Genomic DNA, 22,379 nt, shown 5'->3' with positions numbered 1-22,379 from the left:
TCCACACATCTGCTTCCTGGAAACTCACTAATTTGCTAATGTGTCTCTGAATGTTATGTGCCAAGTCTCTGGCATATTGCATATGCATGCCATTGCAATTTCCCCAGGAATACAGTAGGGATAGTAGACAGTCAATAACATTTATTCAATGAATAAATGAATGAGTTCATTAATTTTCAGATTCAGCCAAGAATTATTTTTTAGCTTCAGAGGATTTCATCATGGAATATTTAACGGGTATCCTGCACTATCTGTCCATATAGGACAAGAAACCTATAAGTCCATGCCCTACTTCCTTCCAGAACAAAGGATCATGTACCAGGATCTCCAGTGTCTCTCTCAGAGCCTTTACCATCTTTTCATAATCTTCATTTTGCTTCTGAGACTGGGTCAGCAGAACAGAGAGCTCAGTCACCCTAAAGAGAAGAGCATTGCACTGTCACCAGAACAACCCATGGATGTGGACAGAGCTCCGATGCAGCACACCCCAGCCCCAACCACAGACACTCCCAACTGCGGCCACCCTAAAATCCCTTAGCACCCCCAGCCCCTCTGCACTTCCTGAACACCACATGATGCTATAGCTTTGAAGTGGGGAGGCAAAAAATCACTCAGACACATGCAGGGATTTACCACATCTCAAGGCTGGAACACGTGTTTGGGGGCCTGAGAGCTGAAGGAAAGCCCTGGCCCAGGCCCTTCCAGGCCTCGCTTGATCTTGAAGTCAAGCACCCTGAAGCCAATAAGAACATCAGAATTGCCACAGGGATAGTCCCAAGGTCCCTCCAGCCTGAGGTTCTGACTCTGATAGGGAAAAAGGAAGGGCAATTTGGAGAAGATTATGGTCAACCTTCTTGATATTAAACTCAAGGTCCAGCAAAATCACCAAACACTTAACACTATATTTTGGAGCTTACTGCTTGGTAATATGTGAGTGGCTAAATAAATATTTCTTGAATGAATGCTATCTAAAAGTTTAAATTTTTTTTTCAATATTTTTTTTTGAGACAGGGTCTTGCTCTGTTGACCAGGCTAGAGTACAGTGGTGCAGTCATAGCTCACTCTCAAGCAATCCTCCTGTCTCAGCTTCCCAAGTAGCTAGGACTATAGGCACATGCCGCCACATGGCTATTTTTTCATTTTTCATTTTTACTTTTAGTAGAGACAAGGTCTCACTGTGTTGCCCAGGCTGGTCTTGAACTCCTGGGCTCAAGTGAACCTCCTGCCTCAGTGAAAGTCTTGGTAATTTTATCCTATACCATCTCTAAGAACCTTAACTCACTGTATGGTCATTTGTTTAAGTATTACATCACTCAACAAACATTTATTGGCCAGGCACGGTGGCTCAAACCTGTAATCTTAGAACTTTGGGATGCCAAGGTGGAAAGATTGCTTGAGATCAGGAGTTCCAGACTGGCCTGGGAAACATAGCAAGACCCCATCACTACAAAAAAATTAAAAAAATCAGCCAGGCATAGTGGTGTATGCCTGTAGTCCCAGCTACTCTGGAGGCTGAAGCAGGAGAACTGCTTGCACCAAGGAGGTCAAGACTGCAGTGAGCTGTGTTTGCACTACTGCACTATAGGCTGGGCAACAGAGCTAGCCTCTGTCTCAAAAGGCACAGAAACAAAATGTATTGAGTATCTCCTACATGGCAGGTGAAGTACAAAGTACTAGAAACACAAAACTTACTAAGACGTGGTCTCTGTCTTTGTGCTTCTCAGTGCCTCCAAAAGCAAAAACAAAACAAACTAGTCCTGCATTTTATGTATGTATCTCCAACAGGTGAAGACATAACCCTAGTCATGAGCATATATGAACTTTGTCCTGAGATTCATAGGGGCTCTCTGCTCATTTCCCTGCCCTTCTACATCATCATTTTTAAAAAACCTACTTCATTATAATCCAAAAATTAAAACAGCCTAACCAAAAAAAAAGAAGGTGGGGGAAACTAAATCATCAGTGAGATCAATGCTGTAATAAGAAGTCAAAAGACTACAAGAACACAATAACTTAGTAGGCTACTAACGTCAGAGAAGGCTTCATAGAAGAGGTGACATTTTGGCCAGTTGTGGTGGCTCACCCCTATAATCCCAGCACTTCGGGAGGCTGAGGCAAGTGTATTACTTGAGGTCAGGAGTTTGAGACCAGCCTGGCCAATACTGTGAAACCCCATCTATACTAAAAACAAAAAAATTAGCCAGATGTGGTGGTGTGTGCCTGTAAACAGTCCCAGCTACTTGGGAGCTGAGGCAGGAGAGTCACTTGAACCTGAGAGGCAGAGGTAGCGGTAGTTGAGATTGTGCCACTGCACTTCAGCCTGGGCAACAGAGTGAGACTCTGTCTCAAAAAAAAAAAAAAAAAAAAAAAAAAGGTAATATTTGAACTATGCCTTAGAGCAGGCGTCCCCCAAACTACGGCCCGCGGGCCGCATGCGGCCCCCTGAGGCCATTTATCCGGCTCCCCGCCGCACTTCAGGAAGGGGCACCTCTTTCATTGGTGGTCAGTGAGAGGAGCACAGTATGTGGCAGCCCTCCAATGGTCTGAGGGACAGTGAACTGGCCCCCAGTGTAAAAAGTCTGGGGACACCTGCCTTAGAGGATAAGGCAGAGAGGGAAGGGAGGGAGGCTTTCCAGACTAAAGTAAGCAGGTACAAAGGCAGGGAAAGGGAAGAGCTTGGCTCTTCTGGGAATGGCAAGTAGTTTGGTGTTCATGGAGGATGGAGTCATAGCTAGCTCCATAAATCAACAGGAGAGAAACTCGGCTGAAAGACAGGCTGAGGGCAGAGATGAGTACAAGCCCCAACTGTGGCATCAGGTTTCAAAGTAGACTCCCTCAGGCATATCTTCTTCCCCTCCATGGTAGGAATGTTCTTGGCATCTCCCTTCCCTGTCCCTAACCCTCTAAGGAGTCAGCTCTCTCTCAGCAAACCCTTCCTGGGACCCCAGGCCATCTCACCGGTCCTGCAGTTCAGCCTTCTCCAGATCCCCTTGACTCTTCAGCTGTATTAACTCCTGGCTCCTCTCATGGGCTTCCTTCTCCAGCTCCTGGGTCTTGGCTAGTAGCAGCAGCAGCTGGGCTGGTTCCCGCCCATCCATTCTCCCAGATCCATCAGTTCCCCGAGACTGTGCTCCCACAGTCAAGCGCAGACAACAGGTCAACAGGGACCCTGAAAGCCTCACGTGCTCAGCCTTTAGCTCTGTCAGATCTCTGAGTACAAGCAAGGAAAACAGCAGACTCCACTACGAACCAGGGAAGGGAGTGTGGTGAACAGGCCCAGTGAAGCATGAGGAGCAAAGCTGGGAAAAATCATCTGCTTCCAACACCACCAACTCCCCAGCCTACCCCACCCCCATAGCTGGTCTCACTTCTATAGCAGCCCACTATTGTAAGTCCAGAATTGGTAGGGGCAAACCTCCTCCCTTCTTCCCCCCACACTGACCTGTCAGTAGCTGACTTCATTTCCAGGAAATGGCGTCGGAAGGTCACCACCTCCCGCCATAGATTGAGAAGGCGACCATGCTCCCCTTTCAGGTAGCCCTTGAAGAACTGTGTGTTCAGAAACCCAGGTCATACCAAAAGGCAGAGGACTATCTTTTGCCAACACAAGAGTCTTGGATTCCTCCTGACTACTGGGGGAAGGAAGGAGGGACTTACAGGAGATCGTCTATGAATGGGTATCTATCCAGGTTATGCTGAAGGGTTTAATAAAGTTGGCAGTGGGACTTGAGAGGTCAGAGGGCCTAGGATGGTATGTCACTTTCCTCTGGGCATATTGGAAAAGAATACACAGTAGCTGCTTAACAAATGAGAGCAGACTTTTATAAGGAGAGTCAATGATATACATAAACCACCTAGCACAAAGCAAAGCAAAACTGCAGGAAACATGTTTCCTTCAGCTGGGACCTGAAAATTCCACAGGGCCTATAACTGGTCTTTCTTTCCTATTCAGTTTCAATATCTACCTCTCTACCATCTAGATATGCAAGGCCTCCAGACCAGGAGAGTCAATAAGCTTTCAGATCCATGGAAAACCTAAGGTGTCACTTCTGCAGGAACAGAGTTGCTTTGAGTGTCATGCTACCTGCCAGCAGAACCTAGACTAGGTAGGTAGTGGCAGGTCTAAGCTGAGGGCCCAAGCAGGATGAAGCTGCCAGCATGAGCAGGTTAAGAATGGTCAGAGACTTTAACAGCAACAGCTCAGTTTCCATCTAAGTCCTGAAGTTAACCCCTTCCAGTACTGACCAGGGCAGCATCCAGAGTGCACAGTCTTCCTCTCGCAGTTCCAGTCCCTGTTCTTCCTACCTCCTGCTCCATCCGCCACTGGCTCTCCTTCCTCATTAGCTCATCCCGGGCCCGGCTCCAGTCCACTGTCAATTTTTCCATATCTTCCCTAAGGGCTTTATTCACCACGTCAGCTTTTTCCATGTGCAGTCGAAGCTGGGTGTTCACCTCTGCTAGACTCTCACACCTGCACTGGGGAGGGGTAAAAGCGGGTACAAAATAAAGGTCTGGTCCAACCCTTGGACCTCCTGGGAGTAAGATGGCAACCACTGAAATTTTCCATTGCAAGGAATTAGAGGGCTACAGCTGAAGTCCATGGCTCTAATCCACATTAGTCCTCAGGGCAGAGGTTTCCCAACAGCCTTCTCTACCCACTGGCCAATTATCCAGGTCAGAAAGTTTGGGGTCCATCACCTCTGTTGCTCCTCCTCCAATCGAACCAGCAGCTCATCCAGGTTTGGCTCCTCCACATTTTCCCACCTCTGGGGGATTGGTCCCTGGGCCAGACAGAGACAAGCCTTATTTACCTCCGAAGAGAACGTCACTCAGACCAGTTCCGAGGCTCCCTTCCATGGCAGTCCACGTTCTTTCTATTCTTTCTCCCCTTTGTTAGCTATGTGCTTCTCTTCTCAATCACTGCATTCCTCACTCCAAAAGTGAACCGATGATCTCTCCTGAAAGATGGCCTTTGGTAGTAATAAGAATCTTCAATCTAAGAAGTGATACATCTTTCACTAATGGACTTAACTTCCACTACACTAATTGTTTGACCTTGGGAAGTGACTTCTTTTTTTTTGAGACAGAGTCTTGCTGTGTTGCCCAGGCTGGAGTGCAGTGGCATGATCTAGGCTCACTGCAACTTCCACCTCCCAGGTTCAAGCGATTGTCCTGCTTCAGCCTCCCGAATAGCTGGGACTACAGGTGTCTGCCACCACACCTCACTAAATTTTTATATTTTTTAGTAGAGACAGGGTTTCACTGTGTTAGCCAGAATGGTCTCAATCTTCTGACCTCATGATCCGCCTGCCTCAGCCTCCCAAAGTGTAGAGATTACAGGCATAAGTCACCACGCCTGGCCCTCATTTTTCTTTTTGAAGATGGAGTCTCACTCTGTTGCCCAAGCTGGAGTGCAATGGCATGATCTCAGCTCACTGCAACCACCACCTCCTGGGTTCAAGTGATTCTCCTGCCTCAGCCTCCCAACTTGTTGGGATTACAGGGACCCACCACCATGCTTGGCTAATTTTTGTATTTTTAGTAGAGATGGGGTTTCACCATGTTGGCCAAACTGTTCTTGAATTTCCAGCCTCAAGTGATCCACCCACCTCAGCCTTCCAAAGTGCTGGGATTACAGGTGTGAGCCACCACACTCAGACTAGGAAGTCACTTAACTTCTTGGAGCTACAGTGTCTTCAGCTACAAAATGAAGGTGATATCATTCCCTTCTGAAAGTTGCTTTAAAGGTGTGTTTCCAACTTATAACATTTTCTTTTCTTTTTTGAGACAGAGTCTCGCTTTATTGCCCAGGCTGTGGTGCAGCCTCGGCTCACTGCAGCCTCTGCCCACTGCAACCTCTGCCTCCTGAGTTCAAGTGATTCTCCTGTCTCAGCTTCCCAAGTAGCTGGGATTACAGGCACACACCACCATGTCCAGCTAATTTTTTGTGTTTTTAGTAGAGATGGGGTTTCACTATGCTGGCCAGGCTGGTCTCGAACTCTTGACCTCATGATCTGCCCATCTCAGCCTCCCAAAGTGCTGGGATTATAGGAGTGAGCCACCATGCCCGGCCTTTTCAACTATGATATTTTCAACTTAACAGGGGGTTTAGGCCAGACACAGTGGTTCACACCTGTAAACCCAGCACTTTGGGAGGCCAAGGATGGAGGATTGCTTGAATCCAGGAATTTGAGACCAGCCTGGGCAACATAGAGAGACCCTGTGTCAACAAAAAATAAAAAAATTAGCTGGGTATGGAGGCATGTGCCTGTAGTCCCAGCTACTTTTTTGGAGGCTGAGGTGGAATGATTGCTTGAAACCAGGAGGTTGAGGCTGCAGTGACCCGTGATGGCACCAGTGCACTCCAGCCTGGGGGACAGTGAGACCCTGTCTCAAAACAAACAAACACCAACCAAACAAGCAAACAAAACAACCCCAAACAATGGGTTTATCCAGACGTAACCCCATCATAACCCAAGGAGCATACTGAATGCATATAGCTTTCACACCACCATAAAGTTGAAAATTTGCAACCATCCTAAGGGGGTGCCATCTGTATATGAGAGTGCCTCATGCTGCCTGGCCTGCATTGAAGGTGCTCAATAAGTTTTGGTTCTTTCTTTCCTCTGAGAGAAGTTTTCTGAGGAAAATGTGAGGAGGTGCTGAGAGGGAGCTGGAACAAAAGCAAATAAAATAACTTTTCAAAGCCAGTTCTAATAGCACAGACATCCCTCTGCTGCAGACAATGCTGTAAGCCCAGAAAGGCCTGCATCTTTCTATGACAGACAAACACTGACACCTGCTGGACGAAACATGTACTTCTTCCCGCTAATCCCACACTCCTCCCCATCTAATTTACATTTCATCCTTTGAGAACCACAGGTTGGAAACTGACAGGCCAGCTAGGTCTGATGAAGATGTCGGTGTGATAAAGCTCTCAGAGGATGAAAAAGAGAGACTCCTACCAAACACCTTCTTGTACACTCCAACCGCTCTCAGTCAACAAATGAAACCTAACAAGTATATTCACTGAGGATCCAGGGGGCTCACAGAGCTCAACCTCACTCACTCCAGTGGCTTCCAACCGCTTCTCCAGCTCTTGGCACCAGCTCCGGTACTGCAGCACCTGTGGCAAACAGAACAGGCCCTGAGCAATGAACACAGCTGGCACAAACAGCCCAAAGCAAAGGCCCCTGAGGCTCTTAGGCAAACTTGCTATGAACAGAAGAACTGGGGGGGTGACAGTGAGGTAAGGCCATAACAGCTTATAGTTTCTATTCGGGCATTTTTTTCTTTTTTGGGATGGAGTCTCGCTCTGTCTCCCAGACTGGAGTGCAGTGTTGCAATCTTGGCCCACTGCAACCTCTGCCTCCGGGGTTCGAGCGATTCTCCTACCTCAGCCTCCCAAATAGCTGAGATTATAGGCACATGGCACCACATCCAATTTTTTTTTTTTTTTTTTTTTTTTGAGATGGTGTCTTGCTCCATTGCCCAGGCTGGAGTGCAGTGGTGTGATCTCTGCTCACCGCAACCTCTGCCTTTCGGGTTCAAGTGATTCTCCTGCCCCAGCCTCCTGGGTAGCTGGGATTACAGGTGTGCACCACCATGCCCAGCTAATTTTTCATATTTTTAGTAGAGGCAGGGTTTCACCATGTTGGCCAAGCTGATCTCGAATGTCTGACCTGTGATCTGCCTGCCACAGCCTCCCAAAGTGCTGGGATTACAGGCATGAGCCACCGTGCCTGGCCTTATTTGGACATTTAAATAACACTTGCTATATGCATTATATCGTACAGGCAAGATCATGGGCTTTGGCTCTAGACTAGGTGAGCAAACCTGGATAACTAACTTAACCCTTGTGAATTTTGTCTTTAAAAGGGCTATATTAGCCGAGAGTGGTGGTGCACACCTGTGGTCCCAGATACTCAAGAGGCTGAGGCAGTAGGATTGCCTGAGCCCAGGAGGTTGAGGCTGCAGTGATCTGTGATCATACCACTGAACTCCAGCCTGGGTAACAGAGCAAAACCCTATCTCAAAAATAAGATAAAATAAAATAAAAAGGATATAATATGTACTTCAAGGAACAGTTGTGAGCATCAGAAGAGAAGCTGTACACGAAAGCTAGAAGGTCTGGGTCTTATCTCACCAAGCTAGGTGCAGGCCACTCCCACAAGGCTCTGCCTCCTACAACCCTTCTCTCACCTCAGCACCCAGCTCTCGTGGTTGTTCTCTTTCCCCTCCCCAAAAGGGTAGCTGCCTCACCTTGGCCTGTAGCTTCCTCACAAGGGTTGCTTGTCTCTGCTGGGCCTCCTGGGAGTTCTTCAGCTTCCGCCAAGAGGCTGCCTGATTCTCCGCCATCTGCTGCTGTAGTGCCAGCACCTGCTCTTCCAGCATCAGCCGCAGTGATGGGGGCTTCATGTTGTTCAACCCAGAGCTTCTTGTCTCCATGAGGGCACAATGCAGTAAACCCACAGATCCCTAGGTAGCCAGAGACCGTTCACGCCCAGTAGGGTCTCTAACCATTGCCATGCCACTTCAACCTTTTCTTGAACTGGGGACCAAAGCACATAGTCAGATTGAAAGGACTGTTCTTTTACTATTTACAAGACTTCTCAGAACCTTTTTTTTTTTTTTTTTTTTTTTTTTTGAGACTGAGTCTTCTTCTGTCGCCCAGGCTGGAGTGCAGTGTCGCAATCTCGACTCAGTGCAATCCCCACCTCCTGGGCTCAAGGGATTCTCCTGCCTCAGGCTCCCAAGTACCTGGGATTACAGGTACACACAACCATGCCCAGCTAATTTTTGTACTTTGTATTTTTAGTCGAGAAGGGGTTTCATTACATTGGTCGGGTTGGTCTCAAACTCCTGACACCTCGTGATCCGCCTGCCTCAGCCTCCCAAAGTGCTGGGATTATAGGCGTGAGCCACTACGCCCGGCCCGGAACCTTTTAAATACTAAGAGGGACCCTCATCTCTGAGGGGCACTATGATGAGCATCATTCCCCAAATTTAACCATGAGACAAGCTCATAGGGCTAGTGTCTCCTGGCATGCCTTCTGGAACTCTGCACTAAACCAAGAGCTAAACCTGGTTTATGACTGCATCCCTAGTGCCTGGCACAGTGGCTCACAAACATTTGTTGAATGAATTGCTAAAGGTGTTCTTAGTCTAGCAGGTGAAGTAGACACAATTACAATATACAATGTGGCATGTGAAATAATAACAAGATAGTATGAGGAAACAAAGGAAGAGAACTTCACCCAGCTTGGGAAGCTGTGAACTGTGTGAATCATCATCATCATCACAGTTAATACTTGCTGAGTGCTTCTGGAGGGCTGTTGCTTTAAGTGCTTTATATGCATTATGTCATTTTGTCTTTACAAAAATCTTGAAACCTTCCAATGCCTTCCCATTACACTTCCTCAAATGTACTATTACAAATGTACTCTTTATATATAGATGAGGAAACTGAGGCTTAGAATGGTTAAAAAAAAACTTGTGCCGGGCGCGGTGGCTCAAGCCTGTAATCCCAGCACTTTGGGAGGCCGAGGCGGGTGGATCACAAGGTCGAGAGATCAAGACCATCCTGGTCAACATGGTGAAACCCCGTCTCTACTAAAAATACAAAAAGTTAGCTGGGCACGGTGGTGCGTGCCTGTAATCCCAGCTACTCAGGAGGCTGAGGCAGGAGAATTGCTTGAACCCAGGAGGTGGAGGTTGCGGTGAGCCGAGATCGCCCCATTGCACTCCAGCCTGGATAACAAGAGCGAAACTCCGTCTCCAAAAAAAAAAAAACTTGTACCAGGCCACACAGCTTGCATGTGGTTGATGAGAGATTTGAACACAAGTAATCTGACCGACAAAGAAAAGGGGTAGCAGGCATTTCAGGCAAAGGATCCAAAAGAGAGAAGGAACCAGTAGATGCAGGATAGCCAAAATCCCTCACCCACCAGGAGCTGGGCCAAAAACAGGGCAATGGGCCACCGCAGGCAAAGGTGACCAGCTTAACGGTGACCTTCAGAGACACCCAAGAGAGGGGAAAGCATGGTGGTAAAGAAGACTTCTGGGTGCTAGTCCAAGCTCTGCCTCCAATGGGTTCTGTGACCACAGATGTGCTACTTCCCTTTCTTGTCCAGAAATGAGGCCATTGAGCTACAGGACCTCTGAGTTACTTAGGCCTCTAAAACACGCAATTATCCTATAACTTGGGCCAGGGAAAGAGTTCTCTTATTTTATGACTTTCACCAGCCCCTGCTGGTGAAGGAAGTATTTGTATTTTCAACTACTTATCAACAAAATAGTATAAACAGCAAATGCAAACCTAACATTTGCACATACAATAGAAATTTCAAGGGCCCCAAATCCTTTTAATGCACCAAACTATCGATTTCCCACATCCTGGCTCAAATGCCAGATCCTATCATGTCCTTCCAGATGAACCCAGGAAGAGTTCATCAATTTTATAGCTATATACACAGAGAGAATACATATGTTCTGATGTCTACTCTACATTTTATCATCATAACTTGTTTACTTTCTCTGCCAATCCATGAGTGCCTCAAAGGCAGAAGCCATCTAATTCATTTTAATTATAAGTTGTCAACAATGTCCAATGAAGAAATGCATGTGAGCCTCACTCCTGGCAGAGCTAAACCTTAGGCCAGAGATTACAAATCAGTGCCCTGCTAGCTCTTTTCAGCCATTGTGTGGCCCACACAATTGTTTTTAAGAATTCAAATTAGGGGCCAGGCGCGGTGGCTCAAGCCTGTAATCCCAGCACTTTGGGAGGCCGAGGCGGGTGGATCACGAGGTCAAGAGATCGAGACCATCCTGGTCAACATGGTGAAACCCCGTCTCTACTAAAAATACAAAAAATTAGCTGGGCATGGTGGTGCGTGCCTGTAATCCCGGCTACTCAGGAGGCTGAGGCAGGAGAATTGCCTGAACCCAGGAGGCGGAGGTTGCGGTGAGCCGAGATCGGGCCATTGCACTCCAGCCTGGGTAACAAGGGCGAAACTCTGTCTCAAACAAACAAACAAACAAACAAACAAACAAAAAAACCCATTAAGTTGAAACACATGAAATTGCTAATATTATCCTATTATTATTATTATTTTTTTAAAAAGCATCTAGCTCTGTCACCCAGGCTGGAGTACAATGGTGCAATAATAGCTCACCGCAGCCTCAAATTCCTGGACTGAAGGAATCCTCTAGCCTCAGTCTCCAGAGTAGCTGGGACTACAGGTGTGTGCTACCATGCCATTTTTTTTTCCTGTAGAGATAAGGTTTTCCTATGTTGCCTAAGCTTTGCCTCAAACTCCTGGTTTTAGGTAGCCATCCTCTGGCCCAACCCTCTCAAAGTGCTGGGATTACAGGTGTGAGCCACCAAGCCCAGCCCTACCCATTATTTTTTACCTACAAAAATGACAATTTCATGTAGTTCAACCTAATATCTCTAATAAGCAGTCCTGTCATGCATAGTTCCATGAATCCTCATTAAGTTTTCTTTTAGGATAAGGCTATCAGTAACTTGTAAACATTATTTGCAAGGTGGCATTAGTAATACTTCATCAAATAAATGAAATTATATTAGAATTATGTAATTGTTTTACTTTAAGAGATAACTAAACTTTTTTTTTTTTTTTTTTTGAGACGGAGTTTCGCTCTTGTTACCCAGGCTGGAGTGCAATGGCGTGATCTAGGCTCACCGCAACCTTCCACCTCCTGGGTTCAGGCAATTCTCCTGTCTCAGCCTCCTGAGTAGCTGGGATTACAGGCACGCACCACCATGCCCAGCTAACTTTTTGTATTTTTAGTAGAGACAGGGTTTCACCTTGTTGACCAGGATGGTCTTGATCTCTTGACCTTGTGATCCACCCGCCTTGGCCTCCCAAAGTGCTGGGATTACAGGCTTGAGCCACCGCGCCCGGCCAACTAAACATTTTTTTTTTTTTTTTTTGAGACAGAGTTTCGCTCTTGTTACCCAGGCTGGAGTGCAATGGCGCGATCTCGGCTCACTGCAACCTCCGCCTCCTGGGTTCAGGCAATTCTCCTGCCTCAGCCTCCTGAGTAGCTGGGATTACAGGCACGAGCCACCATGCCCAGCTAATTTTTTGTATTTTTAGTAGAGACGGGGTTTCACCTTGTTGACCAAGATGGTCTCGATCTCTTGACCTTGTGATCCACCCGCCTCGGCCTCCCAAAGTGCTGGGATTACAGGCTTGAGCCACCGCACCCGGCCCAAATATACCATACTAATGTAAGATGTTCCTAAAAGGGGAAACTAGGTGCAGGGTATATAGGAGCTCTCTGTACTACGCAATTTTTCTGTAACACTAAAATTGTTCTAAAAAACAGTTTTTAAAAAATGATTTCAAGTTTTTAAAAACCAAACTAATCCTCATAAAACTAAAATTTATTACAACAAGAATAAAAGGGAAGAAACAGAGAAAAATTATCTCAAGAATCAAATTCCTCAAGACACATTTCAGCACCCTTTTATGAACATACTGACATCAGATCTGCTAGGAATAAACTGGCAGAGCCCCCAAAGGAAAGGTAAGTTTCAACCTGCCTGAGAAAGGAAAAAGAGCAGTGGCTTGCAAATTGTAACAAACTGGATTGCATTCAAATTAGGTAATGAGTGTCAATATACTTCTAAGCAGTAAACCACTAAGCCAATGTTATTGTTACTGCAGAAAAAGGGAAAAGAAGATTCACTTCTTCTGTACATTAATTTATCCCAAAAACACTCATGAATTTCAGCTCAGTACCAGGAGTCTGCCACAGTGGTACAGAAATGAACAAGACCTACCTTCCTACTTTTGCTAAGAATCAGATGGTGAAGACAGCACCCTGATTAAAGACCAATAGCCACCTGTGAGCCTAGAGTGGAAAGTGACAGAAAGTGAGATAAATTATGTATTTGGCCTGGCGCGGTGGCTCAAGCCTGTAATCCCAGCACTTTGGGAGGCCGAGGCGGGTGGATCACGAGGTCAAGAGATTGAGACCATCCTGGTCAACATGGTTAACCCCGTCTCTACTAAAAATACAAAAAAATTAGCTGGGCATGGTGGCGCGTGCCTGTAATCCCAGCTACTCAGGAGGCTGAGGCAGGAGAATTGCCTGAACCCAGGAGGCTGAGGTTGCGGTGAGCCGAGATGGCGCCATTGCACTCCAGCCTGGGTAACAAGAGTGAAACTCTGTTTCAAAAAAAAAAAAAAAAAAAAATTATGTATTTGGTCGTCTCTCATCTGAAATACTCCAAAAGGAGTATTTAAATAAAGTTTAAAAAAGAAGCACCACCACCACCTAAACTTGGAATAGAGGCAGAAATGCTACAAGGACTTAGATATGGAATGGTATTAAATAATTCGTCACTTAAAGCAAAAACAGAAAAATATTTAAGGACACAAACATTTTATTTCTTGAGGAAGATACTACAGTATAGACATTTGTGTACAGAGACAATTTATGTTTCTTTTTTTTTCTTTTTGAGAGGGAGTCTTGCTCTGTCGCCCAGGCTAGAGTGCAGTCGCACAATCTCGGCTCACTGCAACCTCCACCTTCTGGGTTCAAGCGATTCTCCTGCCTCAGCCTCCTGAGTAGCTGAGATTACAGGCACACACCACCATGCCCAGCGATTTTTTTTTATTTTTTTTATTTTTAGTAGAGATGAAGTTTCACCATGTTGGCCAAGCTGGTCTCGAATGTCTGACCTTGCGATTCACTCACCTTGGCCTCTCAAAGTGCTGGGATTACAGGTGCGAGCCACCGCACCCATTGACAATTTCTATTTCTTTTTTTTTTTTTTTGAGACGGAGTTTCGCTCTTGTTACCCAGGCTGGAGTGCAATGGCGCGGTCTCGGCTCACCGCAACCTCCGCCTCCTGGGTTCAGGCAATTCTCCTGCCTCAGCCTCCTGAGTAGCTGGGATTACAGGTACGTGCCACCATGCCCAGCTATTTTTTTTGTATTTTTAGTAGAGACGGGGTTTCACCATGTTGACCAAGATGGTCTCGATCTCTTGACCTTGTGATCCACCCGCCTCGGCCTCCCAAAGTGCTGGGATTACAGGCTTGAGCCACCGCGCCCGGCCGACAATTTCTATTTCTTATGAAACAAATTAGCATGCAGCTCCTTATTTAAATCTCACGTGGGGCCTCTCTCTGTTGTTCTCCTCCAACCTCTGGCCTCTCCTATTCAATCTCCTTTGCTGCCTTTTCTCATCTCCCCAATATTTAAAGTTTGGAAGCCCCAAGGCTCAGGCTTCAGACCTCTTCTCCATCTCCATTTGTTTCCAAGGTAATCTTAACCAGTTTTTTTTTTTTTTTTTTTTTTTTTTTTTTTTTTTTTTTTTTTAAGACAGAATCTGGCTCTGTCACCCAGGCTGGAATGCAGTGGCATGATCTCAGCTCACTGCAACCTCTGCCTCCTGGGTTCAGGCAATTCTCATGTCTCAGCCTCCCAAGTATCTGGGATTACAAGTGTGCACCACCATGACCAGCTAATTTTTTTGTATTTTTATTAGAGACAGGGTTTCACCAAGGCGGGAGGATCTCCTGAGGCCAGGAGTTCGAGACCAGCCTGGAAACATAGGGAGATCCCATTTCTAAAAAAAAAAAAAAAAAAAAAAAAAATGCTGGCTATGTGGCATGTACCTGCAGTCCCAGCTACTTGGGAGGCTGAGGCAGGAGGGCTGCTTGAGCCAAGGAGTTCGAGGCTGCAGTGAGCTGTGATCACACCACTGCACTCTAGCCTGGGACAAGATGCTCTCTTAAATAAATAAATATCACTTCTCCACATAACACTGGTACTTTTATTTTCCTTACCATGCTTTCTCTGTCCCTATCTATTATGCAATATATCTACCAAAATGCAAATTCCACAAGTGCAAAAGCATTGTTTTATTGAATGCTGCATTCCCAGCTCCTACCTAAAACATACCTTGTTTTATAACAAGTGCTCATTATTACTATTATAGGACGTTAGGTAACATGATCCATATTATCACCAATGGTCTTGCAAAATGCTAACAGCTCTATTAGCCACCTGAAAAGCAAAAAACAGGCTGGGTGTGGTGGCTCATGCCTGTAATCCCAGCACTTTGGGAGGCTGAGGCAGACAGTCAGGAGTTCGAGACCAGCCTGACCAAAGTGGTGAAACCCCATCTCTACTAAAAATACAAAAATTAGTAGGGTGTGGTGGGGTGTGCCTGTAATCCCAGCTATTTGAGAGGCTGAGGCAGGAGAATCACTTGAACCAGGGAGGCAGAGGTTGCAGTGAGCCAAGATTGCACCATTGCACTCCAGCCTGGGCAACAGAGCGAGACTCCATCTCAAAAAAAAAAAAAAGAAAAAGAAAAAGAAAATAAAAGTTGAGGGGGAGGGAGAGATATAACTTATAACCTGGTCAGTGGCAGACCAGTGACTGAATCCCAATCTGATTCCAAATTCTACACCCTCTCCATTACATTAGCTGCCTACTAAAGCATAGACTACAGTCACAGCCCTGTGAGGGGCACTTCCTAAATAGTGAGGAATAATGACACTTATGACTGCAGATTTCTGTTGGAAAAGGAGAAAAGAAAAGTAGAATGTGACTAAAGGAACAGAGGGTGCACTGGTAGCCTTGGTTTTGTTGTGACTTCTATAAATTTGGGAACACCAAGTCTCCTTTCTAAGCTTTCTGGGTAAGATGCTGATCTTAATCCTACCCTCCAATATAACTCCTAGGGCCAATGTAAAGATAATTTCAACCAACGTTTATTAAACCCAAAGGCAATCTAGTCAAGTTATCAAATGCCCTGGGAACAGTTTTCCAGCTCCACCCACTTAGTTGCGGGACTCCAGGCAAATTGCTTTTTCTATGAGTACTCGTTTCTTCATGGGTAAAAAGTGAAGATATAGATAAAACTCGCCCCATAGGATTGTTGGGAAGATTAATTGGGCCTTTGGCAGAGCACGGTGGCTCACGCCTGTAATCCCAGCACTTTAAGAGGCCGAGGGAGGCGGATGACCTGAGGTCAGGAGTTCGAGACCAGCCTGACCAACTTGGAAAAAGCCCCGTCTCTACTAAAAATATAAAATTAGCCGGGCGTGGTGGCGCATGCCTGTAATCCCCGCTATTCGGGAGGCTGAGACAGGAGAATCGCTTGAACCCGGGAGGCAGAGGTTGCAGTGAGCCGAGATCGCATCATTGCACTCCAGCCTGGGCAACAAGAGCAAAACTCTGTCTCAAAAATAAATAAATAAATAGGCCCTTATATGTAATGCATTCAGTAGCACCTGGCAATTTGTGACCATTCCGTACAACGAGCCATCACGTGCTAGATCCTGGGATATACAGATGAAAAGGGCAAGGCATAACGTCTAACGAACGAGCTCACGGTGTCAAAGAGGGGCAGGAAAGGTGCAGCGAATGCAAAAACCGAGAAGCGAATGCAGCTGCGCCTGGAGAAGGCGGCTGAGAAGTGATATTTGAGCAAGGTCCAGAAGAATGGGAGCTCCAGAGTGGGGCGGCAGGTGGGACTGGGCTTTCGGGCAGATCACGTGCAAAGCCGCCAGGGCACAGGGAGCCAGAAGGGTTGGGGGGCGGGAGAGCGCGGCGCCTAGCCCCCACAGCCCGGGACTGGGGCCACTGGACACGAGGGTCGGGAACCCGTCCTTCGGAGCCGACCGGCAGCTTAGCGTGCTGGCGGCAGCGGGAAGCTGAGGCAAGCGGGCCCCGGGTCCTACGACGCGTCCCAGCCCTTCTCTGGGCCTTGGGTTCCCCCCCGGGTAACAAGAGGCCGCTGCCGGAACAGGATTCCCTCAGGTGCCCTAGACGGGCGGGTCTCTGGGCGTCTGACGGTTAACCGGAGCACCTCCCGCCTGCCCCTGAGGCCCCACCTCACCACGCTCCGCTCCGGCAGACGCCCGGCTCGATGCTCAGCACTGGAGCTGCAGCAGCGGCTGCTAAGGCCTTGCCGGGGCCGGGGGCGGGGCTCTGCCACCCCCGAGGGGCAGGCCCCGCCCCCCAAACTCCCGCCTTTGGGAGGGGCCCGCCCCGCCAAGTCCTGCACCTATAGGCAGACTGCGCCGGCGCAGGGCCTCCCGCCATATTAGGTATTGGCAGCCGACTTACTAGAGTAGGCCCAGAAGGAAAGGGCGTATTATTTATAGAATTATAAGATCCCTCGCCAGAAATTAGGACTGTCAGAGTCTCTGGATTCGCGAAAGGGACGTTTCGGAAGCAGAAAAAAGAAATTGCCCTCAATCATCTCCCTTTTTGGCTTCAGAATTACATACAACGCATGTGCAAGGTCCCCGGTTCTAGGTGCGCCTGCGCACAGCTCCACCCACAAACGACTACAATTTACAACTGTGTGAGAAACAGGGGCTCGCTGGTACCGGTTAGCAGCGCGACCAGTTTCTGGGGGTTTCTCACCTTGCTGCTCAGACGCTCAGAACAGCTTCAGGCAGCACAACACTTACAGGCGAGTGACTTACTCAACATTTGGTTTTGTCTACAGGTCTCTGCACAGAGTGTTACCGTTACCTGTAGCAGTTCGTCTGCATAAGCCTGACTTCTTCTAGAGTACCTCTTTTTTCCCTGTAGAACCCATGCGTTATTCCCTTAGCATTTTGTGTATAAATTGTTTAAGCACTTTCTTAGAGTTGTAAACTCCCTTTACCTGCCTCACTCTTGCACTCAGTGGTTCTCAATTTTTAGCAGGAAGAAAAAAAAAATCCAGTCTAGTGCCTTTGGTGATTTTAAAATAATAATAATAATAATAAACAAACAAACAACAACAAAAAAAAACAGGCCGGGCACGATGGCTCATTCCTGTAATCCCAGCATTTTGGGAGGCCGAGGCGGGCGGATCACCTGAGATTGGGGTTCAAGACCAGCCGGACCAACATGGAGAAATCCTGTCTCTACTAAAAATACAAAATTAGCAGGGCATGGTGGTGCATGCCTGTAATCCCAGCTACTGGGGAGGCTGAGGCAGGAGAATCGCTTGAACCTGGGAGGCGAAGGTTTCGGTGAGCCGGGATCGTGCCATTGCACCCCAACCTGGCAACAAGCGCGAAACTCCATCTCAAAAAAATAAAACACACACACACACACACACACACACACACACACACACACACAAAACCCATAAAAGGTAAACGGAGCCGGGCGCGGTGGCTCAAGCCTGTAATCCCAGCACTTTGGGAGGCCGAGGTGGGTAGATCACGAGGTCAAGAGATCAAGACCATCCTGGTCAACATGGTGAAACCCCGTCTCTACTAAAAATATAAAAAATTAGCTGGGCATGGTGGCGCGTGTCTGTAATCTCAGCTACTCAGGAGGCTGAGGCAGGAGAATTGCCTGAACCCAGGAGGCAGAGGTTGCGGTGAGCCGAGATCGCGCCATTGCACTCCAGCCTGGGTAACAAGAGTGAAACTCCGTCTCAAAAAAAAAAAAAAAAAAAAAAATAGGTAAACGGAGACTGTCGGATTCCACCCCCAGAGAATCCGTAGACCAGGAGTGGAGTCCAGGAATCTGCATTTTAGAAAGTACCCAGGGTGATTCTGATATATTGAGAACACATTTTAGGAAGGACTGCGTGAAATTGTTGTGGTGAGCCAAGATCGGGCCACTGCACTTCAGCCTGGGCAACAAGAGCAAAACTCCATCTCAAAAAAAGAAAGAAAGAAAAATAAAAGACTATGAGGAGTAAACAGGTTTCAGATTACCAAGATATACCAATAAAGGATGAATGGAGAAGAGGCTTCAGACCAAACAGTAATCTTTTATGTTTGTAAAGGGGGATTCATTACTTCATTCCCTTATTTATTCTTTCAACCATTCACCCAGTGAACATTTATTGAGCATTGACTATGTTCTAATATTGAATAATAATACAATGTATTAAGGACAAGTTGGAAATTGTATTAAAACATAAAGTAGTACAACTGGATATTGTCTGAGCCAAAACCCAAAGTGGAGTTAGCTGGTGTGTGAAGGAAGAATTGGTGGGGGATGGGCGGGAATGGTTTTGGGATGAGACTTCCACCTTAGATCAACAGGCATTAGATTCTCATGAGTGTGCAACCTAGATCCCTCGCATGCGTAGTTCACAATAGGAATAGCCTCCTATGAGAATCTTATGCTGCTGAACTGACAGGAGGTGGCGCTCAGGTGTTAATGCCTGCTTATCTGCTTAACTCTTGCTGTGTAGCCAGGGTCCTAACAAGCCACAGACCGATAGCAGTCCTGCTGTTCGGCCAGGGTTCTAACAGATCAGCAGCCTGGTGGAGGGGGGGATTGGTGAACCCCTGCCCCAGTCTCTAGGCACAAGACACATCAGCCTTTACACATCCTGCAAATGGCTCGGTACGGTGGCTCACACTTGTAAATTCAGCACTTTGGGAGGCCAAGACAGGTGGATCACTTGAGCCCAGGAGTTGGAGACCAGCTTGGGCAACATAGTGAGACCTTGTATCTACAAAAAAATCAAAAAATGCAGTGGGAGATTTCGCTTGAGCCCAGGAGATCTAGGCTGCAGTGAGCCATGGTGGCCCTATTGCACTCCAGCCTGGGTGATAGGAGTAAGACTTTGTCTCAAAAAAAAAAAAAGAAAAAGAAAAAAATTGGGAAAAATACCCCACATTTTGCAAACTGCAGGGAGCGTTTGAGATGTACAAACAGGTGCTCCGACCCATCACCTGGCTTGGGGCCCAGGAGTCCTAGAAGGACTTAAACCAGGCAGTTCAAGTCTGATCATGTTCAGGCCTGTCTGATGAACCAGACTGGGGGAGTTCTCAAAGGAGGCTGGATTGGAGGGAGAGACAATGGATCAGTTGAAAGAAAATCAGCCCTGGTCCCTGCCAGGTGAGGGGAAGAGTTTCTCCTTTACATCTCCCAAATTCCATCTCTAGAAATATGCCTTATACTCAAACCCTCTCTGAGGGTTATAATATGGATCTTTCCTACATCTAGCCTTTCTTGTTATTTATACATATATTCCTCCTAATCCATGCCAAGAGGCTGTCTGGACTAACTGAATTAAAAAATATATACATGTGAAGTTTCAAAGAGAGGTGCTAAATCACTATATATATATATAAAATTTTAGCCTAAATTCTGTTGTTGTATAAAGTTCCTAAACCCCTTATCCTAATATAAAGGGAGCCACAGGGTAGAGGATAGAGAATTTGTGTGAAGATATTTCTGGTTGTGAGTCTCCATTCCTCCTTAGGGAAGATTGAGGGGACATTACCTTAACCACTCAAACCAAGTGACTGGGAGAGGGGGCTTCCATGAGAATCTGAGGTGCAGAATCCATATCATTGCAGTTAGGGAATACAGTGACTAGGATATACTTCCTGCCTGTGAAATCTAGCAGGAAGAGACAAGCCTGCTGACTACTAGGTCCTGTGCAGTAGGGCCTCCTGGAGGTATAAAGGGACCCCCAGGAACAAGAAGCTGGACAAATGGCCATTGGCAATAGATCCCTTTGCTAAGGGAACTGCAGGAGAGAGGCCAGTAGGGAACCCCTGAAGAGTGTATAAAAGCACCCCATGGATGGACTGGGCATGGTGGCTCACACCTGTAATCCCAGCACTTTGAGAGGCCAAGATGGGCGGATCACCTGAGGTCAGGAGTTCAAGACCAGCTTGACCAACCTGGAGAAACCCCATCTCTACTAAAACTACAAAATTAGCCAGGTGTGGTGGCACATGCTTGTAATCCCACCTTGTGAGCCATTCATTCATTATTTTAAAAATATTGATTGAGCACCTATTATGTGCCAACACTTAGCTAGACACAGGGAGGGACCCAAAGAACAGTAATAAATGAACTTTGGGGCCAGGTGTGTTGGCTCATGCCTGTAATCCCAGCACTTTGGGAGGCTGAGGCAGGTGGATCACGAGGTCAAGAGATCGAGACCATCCTGGTCAACATGGTGAAACCCCGTCTCTACTAAAAATACAAAAAATTAGCTGGGCATGGTGGTGCGTGCCTGTAATCCCAGCTACTCAGGAGGCTGAGGCAGGAGAATTGCCTGAACCCAGGAGGTGGAGGTTGTGGTGAGCCGAGATAGCGCCATTGCACTCCAGCCTGGGTAACGAGCGAAACTCTGTCTCAAAAAAAAAAAAAAAAAAAAAAAAAAAAAAGAACTTTGTCCAGAGCCTCTGTTCACAAACTCACATGGTGGGCAAGCAAGTAAAGAAACAGTTCACACACATACAGTGTAGTAAATTCTATAAAGAGGGAGCAGCTGGCTGCACAGAGGCAGTGCCACTATGACTTGTTTGTGAAGGATAAAAAAGCTAAAATTAGCTGGGCGTGATGGCACACTCCTGAGTCCCAACTATTTGGGAGGCTGAGGCAGGAAGGATCGCTTGAGCCCAGGAGGCTGAGGCTGCAGTGAGCTGTGTTCAAGCCACTGCATTCCAGCCTGGGCAACAGAGCAAGACCCTGTCTCAAAAAAAAAAAAAAGGAGAGAGAAAGAAAAAAGAAATGCAAAGCAGACAAACCAGGCATGGTTGGCATGTGGCTGTAACCTCACCTACTTAGGAGGCTGAGTTGGAAGAACCTCTTGAGCTTAGGAGTTCAAGACCAGTCTGGGCAGCATCGCAAGACCCCATCTCAAAAAAAAAAAAAATGCTAAGCAAAGTGGTGAGGGTAGAGTGGTGATGGGGATTCCAAGCATCGTGTGCAAAGGCACAGCCGCATGTTACAGCATGGGAATGCCAGACACACCTCTTGCTGATGCCACCACTTAATTAAATTGTGTGACTCCCTGGTTGGATTTGCTTTGACAGCTGGATATTTTCTCCTTGGTCCTGACTCCACCTCAGTAGGCCGTGCTTATTCCAGCCCCAAGCTCCCTCTCACTGACCAAGTCAGACTCTAAGTGACCAGCATACCCAAGCTTGAGATTTCTTGAAGTGCAAGACATCTTTTCACTAACACTCAGGGCTTTCAAAATAAAGGATGTTTAGTCACAGTTCCCACAGGACCAGATCCTCTCCTTCCTCAAAAATACGCCCTTGGTCAGGTGTGATGGCTCACGCTTGTAATCCTAGTACTTTGGAGGCGGAGGTGAGCGGATCACTTGAGGCCAGAAGTTTGAGACCAGCCAGGCCAACATGGTAAAACCCTGTCTCTACTAAAAATACAAAACTTGGCCGGGCGCGGTGGCTCAAGCCTGTAATCCCAGCACTTTGGGAGGCCGAGGCGGGTGGATCACGAGGTCGAGAGATCAAGACCATCCTGGTCAACATGGTGAAACCCTGTCTCTACTAAAAATACAAAAAATAAGCGGGGCATGGTGGCACGTGCCTGTAATCCCAGCTACTCAGGAGGCTGAGGCAGGAGAATTGCCTGAACCCAGGAGGCAGAGGT

General features: G+C 47.0%; 1 protein-coding gene across 7 annotated transcripts in view; it reads right to left on the bottom strand.

Annotated features, from left to right (window-relative positions):
• Nucleotides 1–16,995, bottom strand: part of CEP250 (centrosomal protein 250) — a 60,203-nt gene extending 43,208 nt beyond the window's left edge. For 2 of the 7 annotated variants that reach the window (XM_010342663.3, XM_074406438.1), the window contains exons 1-9: nucleotides 16,886–16,995; nucleotides 8,263–8,551; nucleotides 7,070–7,126; nucleotides 4,699–4,781; nucleotides 4,246–4,471; nucleotides 3,443–3,549; nucleotides 2,959–3,210; nucleotides 634–804; nucleotides 320–416 (exon numbers count right to left, since the gene is read on the bottom strand). In XM_010342663.3, coding sequence (XP_010340965.1) covers nucleotides 320–416; nucleotides 634–804; nucleotides 2,959–3,210; nucleotides 3,443–3,549; nucleotides 4,246–4,471; nucleotides 4,699–4,781; nucleotides 7,070–7,126; nucleotides 8,263–8,448 — 1,179 coding nt within the window. In that variant the 5' untranslated portion in view covers nucleotides 8,449–8,551; nucleotides 16,886–16,995. Of the gene's footprint in view, nucleotides 1–319; nucleotides 417–633; nucleotides 805–2,958; nucleotides 3,211–3,442; nucleotides 3,550–4,245; nucleotides 4,477–4,698; nucleotides 7,127–8,262; nucleotides 8,552–16,885 lie in introns of those variants that run through there. The other 5 variants (XM_010342665.3, XM_074406437.1, XM_010342666.3 and 2 more) reach the window with 5 other exon arrangements.
• Nucleotides 16,996–22,379: the final 5,384 nt, after the last annotated feature.

The sequence above is a fragment of the Saimiri boliviensis genome, chromosome 9, assembly GCF_048565385.1.
Source record: "Saimiri boliviensis isolate mSaiBol1 chromosome 9, mSaiBol1.pri, whole genome shotgun sequence".
In the NCBI taxonomy this organism is placed as follows: Eukaryota; Metazoa; Chordata; class Mammalia; order Primates; family Cebidae; genus Saimiri; species Saimiri boliviensis.
The sequence above is the reverse complement of the archived record's forward strand: the minus strand, read 5'-3'. Positions and strand labels throughout refer to the sequence as shown.